At 47.2% G+C, this 17,202-nt stretch overlaps 2 protein-coding genes across 2 annotated transcripts in view; both read right to left on the bottom strand.

Moving 5' to 3' along the window:
• tecpr1a (tectonin beta-propeller repeat containing 1a) overlaps positions 1–13,073 on the bottom strand; it is a 114,591-nt gene extending 101,518 nt beyond the window's left edge. Inside the window, exons 1-6 of the mRNA XM_084322326.1 lie at positions 12,941–13,073; positions 6,707–6,954; positions 4,642–4,824; positions 2,657–2,779; positions 2,369–2,488; positions 183–357 (exon numbers count right to left, since the gene is read on the bottom strand). Of these exons, the coding sequence (XP_084178452.1) occupies positions 183–357; positions 2,369–2,488; positions 2,657–2,779; positions 4,642–4,824; positions 6,707–6,931 (826 nt within the window). The 5' untranslated portion in view covers positions 6,932–6,954; positions 12,941–13,073. The remainder of the gene's footprint in view (positions 1–182; positions 358–2,368; positions 2,489–2,656; positions 2,780–4,641; positions 4,825–6,706; positions 6,955–12,940) is intronic.
• A 3,169-nt stretch (positions 13,074–16,242) lies between these two features.
• baiap2l1a (BAR/IMD domain containing adaptor protein 2 like 1a) overlaps positions 16,243–17,202 on the bottom strand; it is a 121,222-nt gene continuing 120,262 nt past the window's right edge. Inside the window, exon 12 of the mRNA XM_084322327.1 lies at positions 16,243–17,202. This exon is cut by the window's right edge and continues 798 nt beyond it. The gene's annotated coding sequence lies outside the window, so the exon portion shown is untranslated.

Here is a 17,202-nt window from a genome sequence, read left to right on the forward strand (position 1 = left end):
GCTGAAAAGTTGGGTTTTTGGAGTTATGAGGTTTTGTCCCGACAGCAGCGGTATGCAAATTGTATGCCTATGTGTTCATTTGATGCTATTTGCTGTGAAGCACCCGCTACCGTCGGCCACTGAGTGGGGGTGGTGAATGATAAAAGTGCCTTGCTCGAGGGCACCTCTCACACCATACGTACCTTGGGCACAGTCCCGGCCGATGCCCTCACGGACGATGAGCTGGCCCTCCCAGAGGACGGCCCACACCAGGTCCCCCGGCCCACAGCTGATCTGCACCACCTCCCCGGGCAGGACCAGCTCCTCCCAGGACCAACCCTCGGGGCTGTGGTGGTCGATGCCCTCCCTGAACCACACCTGGGTGGAGGGGGAGGGGGAGGGGGAGGGGGAGAGAGAGAGAGAGAGAGAGAGAGAGAGAGAAAGAGAGAGAGAGAGAGAGAGAGAGAGAGAGAGAGAGAGAGAGAGAGAGAGAGAGAGAGAGAGAGAGCGAGAGAGAGAGTCAGTTAGAGGAGGGGAAGGTTCATCCGTCTTTTCAATGTGACTTCACTATATGATGGATGAGCCTTGCTGTCGGCTTCATTATGCCAAAGAGACTGGCTGTGTGTGTGTGTGTGTGTGTGTGTGTGTGTGTGTGTGTGTGTGTGTGTGTGTGTGTGTGTGTGTGTGTGTGTGTGTGTGTGTGTGTGTTTGTATATTCGTCACAGTAGCCTTAACTTTAGCAGCAGATGTGTGTTCACCGTGTAACACCGAGTCCCACTTCAGAGCGGGCGGAAGCGCACGGATTTACATTGGAACAGCTGTAAATGCCTATAGTCTATAATGCGAAGTCAGTCCCCGTTTGAAGATGTTTTTTTTTTTTTAAAGATTTCCAGTTCCAGTGTTCTATTCTGTAATTGTCCATTTTGCATGTATACCCCGTTATTATCTCATTAATTAGAATGTTATAATGAATTTTAGAATGATGAAATCAGTGCGACTGTACTCTAGAGCAGGGGTCGGCAATAGGCGGCCCGCCAGCAATCATTTCTGGCCCGTCAGTTTATTTTGAGAATATGATATTTATTTTACGCGCGGGAAATATTCACTCGTGACGCCAGAGTGTCTTTGAGAAGCTGTATCTATCTATTCATCATATCTATGTCTGTCACTATAGCCAATTGAAATGCTAGAAATGGTCACGTGGACTGGGAGAACCAATGGAAAATTCGTATAGTTTGTCAATAGTCCCATCGGGCTGCGTGTATACTTTCCCTAACGCACTTTCACTTCTGCGTTCGGGTACCGGGCCACGTGTAGTCTTTTACCAGCAAAAATGTGTTAAAAAAAACAAAACAAACGTCTTTGGATAGCTTCTTTGCAAAGGGGAAATACCAACTGAGGAGCCAGAAGAGGAGCCTACGACCTCCAAGACACATAAAGCTTCTTTTAATAAACAGGAGTCATACTTAAAATACGGGTTTATCGCAACAGGTGACTCTTGCAACGTCCTCTCTGCATAATATGTGGCAACAAGATAGCAAACGAGGCAATGATGACAACTGTGTTCAAGTTGGCAGATAAAGTAGCTGCATTCAACGCCAATCTGGAATTGGAGGGCGGCGGAGGTAACATTTGACATGTTTCAAACATTAGCAGGGATTCTGGAGGACTGAAACAAGCCCAGGGCAGTTATGGTGAGTCGTGTTTTCATGCATTCTGTTCTGCTGTTCATGTGTTGCTTATGCACTCGCCGCGGTGCTGCATTTTTCACTATCATTATATTAAATTAGCCATTGTTTTTGGTTCTGGCGCGCCATTCAATGGCTTGGGGGGAAATTGGCCCGCGGCCAAACCCAATTGCTCTAGAGTGACTGAAAAAGTATAGTATGGTTTATTTGTATTGGGAAAGATACAGACACATTAGCTGGTTGAACAACATCTATATGTGTGCTAATAATGCAGATATTGAGTGTATTTCTGTGAAAATGCGTGTGGCGCACACGCCTCAAATTCCAACCGAAGCGAAGAAATTAGCTTCCTGCCCGCGAGTGGCCCGCCCGCCCGCGGCCGGTGTGAACAGCGACGCCCGTTAACATGGGAGCGAAAGTGAAGCGCTGAGCGCCATTCACTAATGCCATTAGCATTAGCCACGCTTCTAGGCCTCTTTTCTTTTGGAAAGAATGATAAAAAAATATATATATATATATTTTTTTTATACATTTTTTATTTTTTTTGTATTCGACTAAGAGGTTGGCAGTCGACTACGCACTACGGCTCCTTTCGACCGATTAGTCGACTAATAGCGGTCAGCCCTAGTACATACAGTGTGTGTGTGTGTGTGTGTGTGTGTGTGTGTGTGTGTGTGTGTGTGTGTGTGTGTGTGTGGTACCTTGCCCTGCAGAGACACGGCCCACAGTGACAGTCTTCCTCTCGGCTCCTCGCTGATCTCCCAGCCTCCACAGCTGATGTCGTTGAAGGGGTCTGGCAGACCAGACTGCTCCGAGGGGATCTGTCAGCACGCACAGGAAGAGACGCAGGTGAACACACACACACACACACACACACACACACACACACAGGTGAACAAACACTTACACACACACACACACACACACAGACGCAGGTGAACAAACACTTACTTACACACACATACGCACACGCACACACACACACACACCATGGCCCAGCTGTCTCTGGCCTTGTATTTCCTGTAGCGGAGCCATCGCCTGCGACGGACACAAGAATTCCACTTCTTGTCTTTGGTGTAAGTAGCAGGGAAGTCTATGGCATAGGTCCAGCCCTGCGGGGAGAGAGAGAGAGAGAGAGAGAGAGAGAGCGAGAGAGAGAGAGAGAGAGAGAGAGAGAGAGAGAGAGAGAGGGAGACCCAATCACATAACAGCATCATGGTGAAAGGAGGACAGGGGCGGAGGCAGGTGACGGTAGAGAAGAGACCGGGGTCCGTACGTAGACACGAAGCCTCTGAAAGAGGGAGCACTGATCTAGAGTCAGCTTCAATCGGTTAGTAGTTTGAATAAGGTAATGAAGACAAGTGCTCCCTGGTGGTCACTGACCCCAGATCAGCACTCCTACACTGGGCCCGGGTGAGAAAGAGTGGGGTACAGAGATTCATAAAGGTTCGGAGGATCAAGGAGGAGGAATTGGCTGGGTGTTACATGTACATTAATATAGAGACTACTAGAGACACACGGACATGAATATGCAACGCCATATCCCGCCCAGGCGTCGTGGATAAATTAATCACACATCGCAAATATGAGAAACTCTAAATGGGATGTAGGGATATTTACTGGGGGACACATGTGAAACGTCTTATCCTGTTCACTTCACTGTCGGGTTTTGCAGCCTGTGTGCGAGTTCCGTTTCCACGGTAACAGATCCGATTCATTGCATCGGTGATCTAGAATCACAAGACGAGGGAGTCGTCGAGAGCCAGGAGACCGCGCTACTTCTGACAGCCTGATGCGTCTCCCGGTGGAGGGGGGGGGGGGGGACAATTTTCTGACGTTTCTATGACGACACTGACTCATCCTGCTCTTACGACTGTGGTTGGACATAAGGCGTATAAACACAGATGCCTTAACAGGGACAGTAGCTACGTGTAAATGTCCAGAATATCAACCATGGAAAAGCACCCACTGAAAAGGTACAAGCGTGAAGGGTAGAGACTGACATTGAAAGATACAGGAAGGGGTGCGGAAAGGAACAGAGATGCTGCTACGTAGAATACAGAGAGAGAGAGAGATCGAGAGAAAGAGAGAGATCGAGAAAAATTATAAAGTCACAGAGAAAGAAGTGAGATAGAAGAGAGCAAGAGGGTTTGAGGGAGAGAGAAAGAGAGAGTTTGGGGGAGAATTTGAGAGTTTGAGAGAAAGAGAGAAAGAGAGAGAAAGAGAGAACGAGTTTGAGAGTTTGATGGAGAGAACGAGAGAGAAAGAGAATGAGTTTGAGAGTTTGAGGGAGAGAACGAGAGAGAAAGAGAGTTTAAGAGAGAAAGAGAGAAAGAGAAAGAGAGAGAAAGAGAGAAAGAGTTTGAGAGAGTTTGAGGGAGAACGAGAGAGAGAGAAAGAGTTTGAGAGAAAGAGAGTTGAGAGAGAGAGAGAAAGAGTTTGAGAGAGAAAGAGTTTGAGAGTTTGAGGGAGAGAACGAGAGAGATAAAGAGTTTGAGAGAAAGAGAGTTTGAGAGAGAAAGAGTTTGAGAGAGTTTGAGGGAGAGAACGAGAGAGAAAGAGAAAGAGAGAAAGAAATATGAGAGAGAGAGAAAGAGTTTGAGAGAGAGAGAGTTTGAGAGAAAGAGAATATGAGAGAGAGAGAGAGAGAGAGAGTTTGAGAGAAAGAGAATAGAGAGAGAGAGAGAGAAAGAGTTTGAGAGAGAAAGAAAGAAAGAAAGAAAGAAAGAAAGAAAGAGAGAAAGAGAGAAAGAAAGAAAGAAAGAAAGAAAGAAAGAAAGAAAGAAAGAAAGAAAGAAAGAAAGAAAGAAAGAAAGAAAGAAAGAAAGAAAGAAAGAGAGAAAGAGAGAAAGAAAGAAAGAAAGAAAGAAAGAAAGAAAGAAAGAAAGAAAGAAAGAAAGAAAGAAAGAAAGAAAGAAAGAAAGGAAAGCGAGGGCGGGGCGGACGAGTGAGAGGGACCGCGAGCCTCACTCACCTCCTTCTCGGTGGGTTCCCCCTCGAAGTTCTCGTCCACGTGCCAGCCGGCCTCCCACTCCCAGTGGGCCGAGGGGAGCAGGAAGCCGCCGAGCGGCTGGTGCTGCAGCCCCGTGACGTCACTCCACTGCCAGCGGTCGCTCGGCAACAGGCGCTCCGAGAAGCCGTCCACGGGGTTCCACCGCTTAGAGAGACGAGACCGGGGCGACAAGAGGCACACAGAGGCAGAGTGTCAGTGCCCTGCTCAGCGCCACCACACCACCTCGCTCCTGGATGATAACGCTGCCCTGGTTGGAACGTGCCTTGGAGAAGCAGTCACACTGTAGCACTAAGAGAATACTAAACTCAGTGCTGGAACGCGGACGCGGAGAACCAGAGCTCACGTTGGAGCCCAGTAGAACACACGACTGCAACTGAATGGGGCTCTTATTATTTCCCTTTTCTCGTGCAAACACTTTATGACTTTGTTAACTTTTGTGATGTTATAATGTAGGGCTGACCCCTATTAGTCGAATAGTCGACTAATCAATCGAAAGGAGCCGTAGTCGACTGCCAACCTCTTAGTCGAATGCAAAAAGAAAAAAGAAAAAAAAGGATCGTTTTTCTTTTTAAATTTTTTTAAATTTAAATTTTTTTTTTATCGTTCAAGAAAAGAGGCCTAGAAGCGTGGCTAACGCTAATGGCACACATACCAGAGGCTAACTGCCTAAGACAACGGGCACAGAGGCACTGAAAGAGGATTTCACCCATCTAATGAACACACTAGACTAGACAAATATCAACATGTATCCATCAGTGGACCAATTGCATGCTTTTGCAGAGGACAAGAAGCCTTCAGTCGACTCCTTCAGACATTAAGCTTCACCCCACAGCCCAAATGGAATGATACAAAAGTTTAAAAAAATTCGGCTAATTTCGGCCAATCAAAGTCGACTATCCAAATCCTTAGTCTGGGACAGCCCTATTATAATGAGGCAACTTGGACAGCACCAGGCCTATGAAACCCAGTAGAACACTGTCACGGGTTTGGTGCAGAGAGACAGAGATCGTGGGGCAGATGACAGAAAACCCCAACACAGGGTATTTATTAAAAGTAGGATACAAAAAGAAACAGAAACTAAAAAGAAGGTTGACAACCTGGCTGACTAACCTAAAGCTGGAACAGAAACACTCTTTTGGAGAACTAGAACTAGAACTAGAACTAGAACTAGAAACTAGAACTAGAACTAGAACTAGAAACAGACGATGCAACAAAGACTGACAAGGGAAACTGATTTCCCTGAAACTGATTTCCTCTGTAGAATGTGAAACGATGGCCCTGTGCTGCTCGTCAACACCTGGCCAGACAATGTTTAAATAGAGTTCAAATAGAACCCGTCCTTTAAACCAGTGGTTCCCAAAGTCGGGGTCGCGACCCAAAGGTGGGGTGCGAGATGATTTAAAAAAAAAAAAAAAAAACAAAAAAATTTATTTAATTTTTTTTCTAGTTGTATTCTAAAATGTGACTATATGGTTTTATATTAACTTAATAAATAAACAAAAACGAAAAATCTACTTATTTCAACGAACATTTCAAACTAAATAACAGATTATGCACATAAAACGCTGAAAACAACCGAAGCAACAATAGTATTTTAATGAGGCTATTATTATTATCATTATTATTTTGCAACAAGTTAGCCCTCTCATAAATAGCACATATAAATGAATAACTAACTTGAACTAACTTAATAGGATTGAAGTGATATTTGGCTTAATAAATCGGTCGCCTGGCCAAAAAAAAAAAAAAAAAAAAAAAAAAAAAGCCTGACGATGTGCATTGGGCCGCGGCTCTCTGACGCCTTATTTTCTGGGTCCTGGCCTGAAAACTTTGGGAACCCCTGCTTTAAACAACACAGGTTCGAGGAGGCCTTTGCCTCCTACTAGGTCATTATGTCTCAGCCTGGGTGGACAGATAAAACTGGCTCAATTAACGTCACTAGAAATCCCTGGCTCCTGCGTCTACTAGGAGGACACAGCAACCCGACCGGGTGAGGACCGGTGGTGGGTGGGTGGGTGGGCCTCACGTGGTTCTCGTAGGTCTCCTCCTGGTAGCGTATGGGCAGGTCGGAGGCGTGGACGTTCAGGTAGATGTTGTGGTCGCAGGCGATGCCCCAGCAGCACTGCTGCGCCGACGTCAGGCGCTTGAACTCCAGGTGGGCGTCGCGGCACTGATCCCACTGCTGGCCCGCCGTGGACAGGCTGTAGACGCGGCCGTACACGTCCACGGACCACAGCAGGGACGCCGGCATGACTGCAGCACCTCCTCCTGGACCTGAAGACATGGGGAGCGGGGTGGTGGGAGAGGGGTGGTGGAGAGAGGGGTGGTGGGGGAGAGAAGGGAGGTGGTGGGTGGGAGAGGGGTGGTGGGGGAGAGAAGGGAGGTGGTGGGTGGGAGAGGGGGAGAGAAGGGAGGTGGTGGAGAAGGGAGAGAAGGGAGGTGGTGGGAGAAGGGTGGAGAGAGGGAGAGAAGGGAGGTGGTGGGAGAGGGGTGGAGAGAGGGAGAGAAGGGAGGTGGTGGGAGAGGGGTGGAGAGAAGGGTGGAGAGAGGGAGAGAAGGGAGGTGGTGGGAGAGGGGTGGAGAGAAGGAGAGAAGGGAGGTGGTGGGAGAGGGAGAGAGTGGAGAGGGGTGGTGAGAGGGAGAGAGAAGGGAGGTGGTGGAGAGAGGGAGAGAAGGGGAGGTGGTGGGAGAGGGGTGGAGAGAGGGAGAGAAGGGAGGTGGTGGGAGAGGGGTGGAGAGAGGGAGAGAAGGGAGGTGGTGGAGAAGGGGAGAGAGGGAGAGAAGGGAGGTGGTGGGAGAGGGGTGGAGAGAGGAAAGAAGGGAGGTGGTGGGAGAAGGGTGGAGAGAGGGAGAGAAGGGAGGTGGTGGAGAAGGGTGGAGAGAGGGAGAGAAGGGAGGTGGTGGGAGAGGGGTGGAGAGAAGGGAGGTGGTGGGAGAGAGGTGGAGAGAGGGAGAGAAGGGAGGTGAGGTGGTGGGAGAGAGGGAGAGAAGGGAGGTGGTGGGAGAGGGGTGGAGAGAGGGATGGAGAGAAGGGAGGTGGTGGGTGGGAGAGGGGTGGAGAGAGGGAGAGAAGGGAGGTGGTGGGAGAGGGGTGGAGAGAGGGAGAGAGGGAGGTGGTGGGAGAGGGGTGGAGAGAGGGAGAGAGAGAAGGGAGGTGGTGGAGAGATGGAGAGAAGGGAGGTCGTGGGAGAGGGGTGGAGAGAGGGAGAGAGGGAGGTGGTGGGAGAGGGGTGGAGAGAGGGAGAGAGAGAAGGGAGGTGGTGGAGAGATGGAGAGAAGGGAGGTCGTGGGAGAGGGGTGGAGAGAGGGAGAGAGGAAGGTGGTGGGAGAAGGGTGGAGAGAGGGAGAGAGGAAGGTGGTGGGAGAAGGGTGGAGAGAGGGAGAGAGGAAGGTGGTGGGAGAAGGGTGGAGAGAGGGAGAGAGAAGGGAGGTGGTGGGTGGGAGAGGGGGAGAGAAGGGAGGTGGTGGGAGAGGGGTGGAGAGAGGGAGAGAAGGGAGGTGGTGGGTGGAGAGAGGGAGAGAAGGGATGTGGTGGGAGAGGGGTGGAGAGAGGGAGAGAAGGGAGGTGGTGGGAGAGAGGTGGGAGAGAGGGAGAGAGAAGGGAGGTGGTGGGAGAGGGGTGGAGAGAGGGAGAGAAGGGAGGTGGTGGGTGGGAGAGGGGGAGAGAAGGGAGGTGGTGGGAGAGGGGTGGAGAGAGGGAGAGAAGGGAGGTGGTGGGTGGGAGAGGGGGAGAGAAGGGAGGTGGTGGGAGAGGGGTGGAGAGAGGGAGAGAAGGGAGGTGGTGGGTGGGAGAGGGGGAGAGAAGGGAGGTGGTGGGAGAGGGGTGGAGAGAGGGAGAGAAGGGAGGTGGTGGGTGGAGAGAGGGAGAGAAGGGATGTGGTGGGAGAGGGGTGGAGAGAGGGAGAGAAGGGAGGTGGTGGGAGAGAGGTGGGAGAGAGGGAGAGAAGGGAGGTGGTGGGAGAGGGGTGGAGAGATGGAGAGAAGGGAGGTGGTGGGTGGGAGAAGGGTGGAGAGAGGGAGAGAAGGGAGGTGGTGGGAGAGAGGGAGAGAAGGGAGAGAAGGGAGGTGGTGGGAGAGGGATGGAGAGAGGGAGAGAAGGGAGGTGGTGGGAGAGGGATGGAGAGAGGGAGAGAAGGGAGGTGGTGGGAGAGAGGGAGAGAAGGGAGGTGGTGGGAGAGGGGTGGAGGGAAGGCAGAAGGAATGCAGAGTGTGTGAGGGATGGAAGGATGGGGAAAGAGAGAGAGGGAAGGAGTTATGGAGCGAGCGAGAGAGGGTTGAGAGATAGGATTGAGAAAGAGAGGGGTTGAGAGAGACGGGGGGAGAGAGGGTTGAGAGAGAGAAAGAGAGGGAGAGAGAGTTGAGAGAGAGAAAGAGAGAAACGAGGGAAGGAATGACAGCGAGATGTGGTGGGGTGGGTGCAGGGAGAGACATAATAATGAAGACAGAAACAACAAGAGGGGACAAAGTAGAAAACAGAGAGACGGTGTGGTGAGGAAGAGAGGGATGACGGGGGCCACAGGAAGGAGACAGGGGTTGAAAGGAGGAGACGGGGTTGAAAGGAGGAGACGGGGTTGGAAGGAGGAGATGGGGTTGAAAGGAGGAGGAGACGGGGTTGGAAGGAGGAGACAGGGTTGAAAGGAGGAGACAGGGTTGAAAGGAGGAGAGGGGGTTGGAAGGAGGAGAGGGGGTTGGAAGGAGGAGACAGGGTTGAAAGGAGGAGACAGGGTTGGAAGGGGGAGACGGGGTTGGAAGGAGGAGACGGGGTTGGAAGGAGGAGACGGGGTTGGAAGGAGGAGACAGGGTTGGAAGGAGGAGACGGGGGTTGGAAGGAGGAGACGGGGTTGGAAGGAGGAGACGGGGTTGGAAGGAGGAGACGGGGGTTGGAAGGAGGAGACGGGGTTGGAAGGAGGAGACGGGGTTGGAAGGAGGAGACGGGGGTTGGAAGGAGGAGACGGGGTTGAAAGGAGGAGACGGGGTTGGAAGGAGGAGACGGGGTTGGAAGGAGGAGACGGGGGTTGGAAGGAGGAGACGGGGTTGGAAGGAGGAGACAGGGTTGGAAGGAGGAGACGGGGTTGGAAGGAGGAGACGGGGGTTGGAAGGAGGAGACGGGGTTGGAAGGAGGAGACGGGGGTTGGAAGGAGGAGACGGGGGTTGGAAGGAGGAGACGGGGGGTTGGAAGGAGGAGACGGGGTTGGAAGGAGGAGACGGGGGTTGGAAGGAGGAGACGGGGGTTGGAAGGAGGAGACGGGGTTGGAAGGAGGAGACGGGGGGTTGGAAGGAGGAGACGGGAGGTTGGAAGGAGGAGACGGGGGTTGGAAGGAGGAGACAGGGGTTGGAAGGAGGAGACGGGGTTGGAAGGAGGAGACGGGGGTTGGAAGGAGGAGACGGGGGGTTGGAAGGAGGAGACGGGGTTGGAAGGAGGAGACGGGGGTTGGAAGGAGGAGACGGGGTTGGAAGGAGGAGACAAGGCCAAAGGGGAAACGTCATCAGAACAGATACAGTTGAACAGGTTGAACAAAGCGGAGGCCGAGAGACGAACAGTTTGGAGAGAGAGAGAGAGAGAACGAAGAAAACGCATAAAACTTGTTTAGTCTCCCAACTACACCCGGGGGCATTATCTGATCAGACAGCCTGAGACGACAACACCACGCCGTCTCTCTCTCGCTCAGTAATCAGTATCGTGTCTGTCTGTCTGTCCCTGGAGAGAGCTACAGTGTAACCAGCCCCACAGAGAGAGAGAGAGAGAGAGAGAGAGAGAGAGAGAGAGAGTGAGTGAGTGAAAGGCCCAGATGATGTATCTGAATCAGCAGCCTGGAAGACCTTCTGTTGGGTTTCTTTCCTCTCCCTGATGACCCCCAGCCTCCTTGTCTCTCGCCCTCCTCGCCCTCCGAGTGCACAGCCTTGCCGAGCAGCAGACAGACACAGTCTGTGTTTTTTTTTTTGTTCTCAGTTACTCTGTTGGATTCTTTGTAAACAGGGCAGGGGGTAAACAGATACACCATGTAATCTCACCTTTCAGCCAATAATAATGAGGCTGCGCTGATCCATGTACACTGGGCTTTGTTTACCCCCCCTTAGCCGTCGTCATCATCATAATAGGCCGACCATGACGTTCCTGACCCATATTCAGAGTCCTCCTCAACAGAGCTTTAAAGGGATAGTAGTGATTTTCTTTTGGAAAACCTGGCCATGTTTCCTACTTAGCACAGTAGGGATGGGAATCGAGAATCGGAATCGATTGGGAACCCGGTTCCTAATAATTGTCAGATTCCTGGAATCGCATGCCTCCGTAGACTATCGATTCCTCTTATCGATGCCATGTTTTTCCGACAGTTGCGCATTTAAAACACAATAACGTTAGCGCCACGCACGCAGGCAGCCATAGCAGACTATTTGATTGCTTGACTAGGAAAACCTAAAGGGCTCGATATTGTGACCGTTTTGTGTGTGCAGTGAAAACTGAAAGTGCTTTGCATCCTACTAGTCATTCATTTACATGGTAAAGTAACGTTAGCCGCTAGCTAGCTAAATAGCCATGCTCATTGCAGAGAGAGAGAACACTGAGCTGGCCTTTATTTATACAGGTAGGTTATTGCTAACAAATTCTCTTTTGCAATAACGACCTGTTGAATGCAACTACAGTTTCGATAGATTAAATTAGTTCTCAAATACATTATTTTATTTAAGTGTATAGTTAAATATATATATATATATTTTTTTTTACAGTTTTTGTATTTTTCTGACATGGGGGGCTCAACAATAAATGATAAAAATGACAATCAGAAATGTCAAGTTGCATGTTGTTATTCTATAACCAGCTTAGTTCTGTTGCATTTCCAATGTATTTATTTAAATTATAAACGTATCAGGAATCGATAAGGGAAGCGATAAATAATCGGATTGATAAGCAGAATCGATAAGGGAATCGATAAATAATCGGATCGATAAGCAGAATCGATAATGGAATCGTATAGATAAAATCTTATCAATTCCCATCCCTAGTTAGCAGCAGCGATGACGTTGTTGATTGATAGGAATCTTTCACAGCGCAACCCATGCAGTTCCCCGTATACTAAACCAACGCACCGGCCCGGGGTCATGCTCCTGTCTGCACACGCCGGCTGAGGACAACAACAGAGATCTACTATATACAGTGCAAACAAAGTGGATTCAGGTTGTCCTCCTCAGTCAGCTTGGACAGACAGGAGCGTGACCTCATTGACTTTGCATTGGTATGTGGCTGACTGAACCAGTGTTAGTGTTTACGATGGAATTGAAAATGGGGGACCCTGATGTAAACAAGACGAAAGTCTTTCTCTGGTCTGCATCCCCTTATTAACAATTGTGTGTATTGAGCCGTACTGTTATTGTACCCATTCTGCTAATCTGTTAATAAGGTTTTCAATCAATCAATTCAATCAAGGCGTAGCCCCCCTGTCATCACAAGCAATCGATAAACTACATACAGCCTGTTTTCACCCGAATCAGGAACGAAACAAAAAAAATACAAATAAAAAAACACCTTGGAGAAAGCAGACTGTTCTTCTGATGTCGATGTTTGACTTTGATTGTTACATTGTAACAAACATTGTCCCAGAAGAATGGCAACGCGTATAAACAGTGTACAGTAGCTCAGAAGCTGCTCAGCTGGACTGTGAACAACAACATTGATTGATTGATTGATTGATTGATTGATTGATTGATTGATTGATTGATTGATTGCTAATTTAATTAACAGATAGCAGAATGGGTACAGTACAGTACGGCTCAATACACACAATTGTTAAGGGGATGCAGACCAGAGAAAGACTTTCGTCTTGTTTACATCAGGGTCCCCCATTTTCAATTCGTCATAACATATATGACATACATGACATACAGATAGACAGACAGTACTGCTACATCTATACATTTATGACATACCAGATGTGCAAATACAGTACTGTTTGTGATACAAAAAGAGTCTAAAAAAGACAGTATACATTTGACGTAGAAACTGTACATAATATTACATTATTATGCAAGGCTGAATAATAGGCTACAACAGGGTGATCATATAGCTACTGTAAATGGCAATACAATGTTTTAATAACATTGGTTATTATTATTACCCTACCACTACACAATGAATACATTAAAGCAAGCCTCAAAGCTTAACGACATAAACACACTAATTTATAGCGTTAGCTCTGCAGGCTTACAGACCTGCAAGGAAAACAGAGAATAATAATGACAGCAGCTGAAACAACAACGCACCAACCTTGATGCGCCTTTTCTCATAAACGGTGGACCAGCGCTGGTACTACGTCACTGAGATGCATTCAGCCGCTGAGAATGAATGAACATCATCCTTCTTCCCAGATCATCATAATGCTTGTTGTGTCTCTGCTGGCATTACGCTCTTATGCCTAATCTGAACCAGGAAGTGGTGGTGGTGCCCTCTGTTCCCCCATTGGCCACCTGGTGTTGTTGCACCAAATGACTGGCGAGAGCGTCCAGCTGAGGTCGCTGTTGAGTTGAGTTATTTGAAGGTTGATTGATTGATTGATTGATTGATTGATTGATTGATTGAACATTTTATTAACAGATTGCAGAATGGGTACAGTACACAGTACAGCTCAATACACACAATTGTTAAGGGGATGCAGACCAGAGAAAGACCTTCGTCTTGTTTACATCAGGGTCCCCCATGTTCAACTCATCATAACATATATGACATACATGACATAGAGATAGACAGTACTGCTACAAGGTAGAAAGCATGGGGAGGACAGCGGCTAGGTCTTGTCTTTATTAAATGAGAGGTTCATCGATAATCTTTTTTTTTATCACTTGTATTGACCCCCCCCCCCCCCCCTAAAATATTTGCACTACATCCTTACCTCATTTTTGCACTTGAAAAAGTTTGCATTTTGTACTTCATTGTTTGCATTTTGTACTTCATTTTGTACTTTAGTTGTATATTGTATAATTTGTATAGTGTGTTTACTCTTTATTATTTTTGACTTTTTACTGTATGAAGCACAATCTCAGCGGGCTCATACAGAACCGAGCATTTCACTGTAATGTACACGTACTTTATACTGACAAATAAAACAATACTTGAACTTGAACTAGGGATATCAGAAGGGCAATTTGAAAAATATATACAAATAAATACATTTTAACTGGCGTTTTACTGAGAGGCATCAAAGTGTTACAAATAGAAAGGCCAAATAATGTCTGCTATAGGACTGTGTTCAATTTCAAAACAAGCAGTTCCCATCACGTGTGTCTAATCTCGACAGCAGGTGAATAATAGAATAATAAACCATTACTTTAGGCTAGAAAAGGCTCCTTTCTTAGGGTGGGTGACTTAACAACTTAAAGGTAGACTCTGTAATGCTGTCAAACAGCGACCTCTATAGGCAAACGAGCCAACTACGGCACAGTAATGACATGGTTCACAAGAATAAAGTTAGTGGTTTACCCCCCCCCCCCCCCTCCCTCCTAACCGCCCCCACCACCTCAAACCTATCCCTTATCTACTCTATCCACCACGACCACCACCACCACCACCACCACCACCACCACCACGTGCCTTATCAAATGATCACAGTGTTGTGAAAAACATGACAGAGAGAAAGAGCGAGAGTGAAAGAGAAAGAGATTGAAAGAAATTAAGACTTTTGCTTTGGTTTTACTTTTTTTATTGAGAAATAAAAAGACTACATTGGTCAACACAGTGGCAAGGAACGCGTTGGAAAAAGCATGTAAGAATAACTATATGTCAATAAAATAGTCTCCATTGTACACATCAGTATAGGCCTATGAGTTGATTCCTGTTATAATCCTCCAACAATATCTTCTTCAGCCCGAGCAGCAGCGCATTCTGCAAAAAAAAAAGCAACGTGTTTCTCAACTGGTGGGCCGGGACCCAAAAAGGGGGTCACACAAGACATTCTGACACGGCCAGAGGGACAAGACAGCAATATCGACCCCCATCTCAAGCCACGCCCTCTTTTCTCCATCCTCCAACCGCGACCGTCGCTTTCCCCCGGACGAACAAGCTATAACAGTTGCAATTGGAGGATCGAGAAAAGAGGGCGGGGTTTGTGGTCAATTTGGACAAGGGAATAGTGTGATAAGGTACGTTTGGTTCTGACCACACAGACAGTTGGGAACCACAGCTTATAAAGCATTTATCCACGAATAAAAGGCATTAAACTCCTCTTCTCACAATAAATTTCATATTTTTTTGTCCTCCGTACTGAACACAATGCCGTATCTACCGATAAGGTATACATACGTTTGTGATTTGCATTCATGGTGTTGTACACTGTATACAATAACTACAGCAAAAGCAATTGGGGATATTGGCACCCAACATTTACGACTGTAAAAAACATAGAGAATGAAAAATATTCCTTTCATCAATAGGTCAATCTACCCATGAAGGACACATTCTAGAAGTCAATGGCAAAAATCAAAAATCAACAGGTTTTCCATAGCTCAAGATTGAACATAATGGCCAGAAAAAAAAGAAAATCATCTATATTGCACCTTCAAAGAGCGGACTTAATAATGCATATTCTGTGTTTTAAATACCTCAGTAATTATAAATGTATATAAATAGCCTTCCTATTACTAAAAAATGGTCGCGTAGAGGTAATGCCTTCATTGAAATAAACACAATGGCAATCTTTATAACAACAACAAGCCCTTTATACCCGACACGTGTGTCACACTCCCGTCATTCTCACAACCTCTCTCGATGATACGGCATCTTTCAAAATAAAAGAAATAAACAAACACAAAAATAACAATCTGTCTGCTGCCGAGTCAGGAAGGCAGCCTGCGGTGTGTCGGTCTGTTTCAGCACTTTTTCTGTCAAAGATCTGAAGCGGTATCATGCACTTGTCCTAATACACTAACCTACACTGTAGCGCGCAACACTTTGATGAACATTGTTACTCAGCTGATAAGAGTTGTACCCTTCCTGATGACTTGTCGTACAGAACTTGTAAGAGTAAGTCGCTTTGGATAAAAGCGTTCAGCTAAATGACTAAATGTAAATGTAAATGTATCGGGTATGGGTCTGATCTGAAGCGGTATCGGGTCATGATACTCATTAAGAACAGTGGGAGTAAGTCTAAGGCTGCGTTCACACTGTGGGGAAAAAGCGGCCCAAATCTTGTCAGACTCATATTATGTGACACAGATTTTTTTTTTCATAACAGTGTGAACAGCACAAATCACATGGGAGCTGAACTTTTCAATTCTGATTTGGACCACGTTCATAATAATGTGGTCCTAAATCAGATATAGCCCTGATTTCTTTGCAATGCGACCTCAGTCTGAACGGGGTCGTCTCTGGAATTCATGCGACTTTTTCCGTCATTCTAGAATTGACATTGATCTGATGATGGGAGTCACTCTGTGTAAAATACAAACATGGAAGACAGCTGTGATGATGGAGGTGGTCAGTGGAGGGACAGTGAGGAGTTTACCTTGTTATAAGTACTGTATTTGAGGTGATACTTCTTCTGTACAAGCAAAACTTAAGGGAACGTTTCATAACCGGTCTGTGTTTGAAAGCATATTGAAAGAAGAAATGTCTCTCTCTTTCCCCTCCTCCTCCTCGTCCTCATTATCATCAGCTCACAAATTAGCTGGCCCCTAGGCTCTGGAACGAGCTCCCCCAGATCTTGAGAGCCTCTGTGGACTCATTCAAGGGTCAACTAAAAACCCACCTGTTCAGGTTGGCGTTTGGCCACGTGTACACACGTGATTTAGTTTCTTCTGTTTTGTCCATGCCTGTTTTTATATTGTATGTTTTTTTTTTTTAATGAATTGACCTGTTCCTTGTTTTTTAAACCGGTGAAGCACTGTTTTTACACAGTTTCTTTTACCTTGGATGTGTTTAATGTTTGTATGAATTGCCTTGTTCTTTAATTAAAAAAATTTTTTAAACGTGTGAAGCACTCTGTGCATTCGTGCTGGGAAGGGTGCTATAAAAATAAAGCCTTACTTACTTACTTACACTGGAATCTGATATTGGCCGCCACATTTAATTATGTGAAAAAAAATCTGATCTGAGCAATAAACCAGAATTGAGCACTATAAGTGTGAACCTGCAGTGTGAACGTATATATGACTATAAGACCCTGGGCTGTTACTGTCATGCATGAGTTCTTTTAAAAAAAAGAAATTTTATAATTCTTTATTAACTTTTTAAATATTTTTGGGCTTTCTGTATTTTTCACCCATCCCAATTATTTTTGTCGTTATGCCAATTCCCTTCCTGGTCGTTGCGCGCATTGCCCCACTGTCGGCCTGGGGAGAGGGTGTAGAACTACCACATGCCTCCTCCGATACATGTGGAGTCAGCCAGCCGCTTCTTTTCACCCGACATCGAGGAGTTTCACTGGGGGAACGTAACGCGTGCGGAGGTTCACGCTATTTCCCCCCAGATCCCCTCCCTGCTGAACAGGCACCCCGACCGACCAGTAGGAGTCGCTGTTTACAACGACCAGGACACAA

Source organism: Notolepis coatsorum, assembly GCF_963971535.1.
Source record: "Notolepis coatsorum genome assembly, chromosome: 10".
NCBI lineage: Eukaryota > Metazoa > Chordata > Actinopteri > Aulopiformes > Paralepididae > Notolepis > Notolepis coatsorum.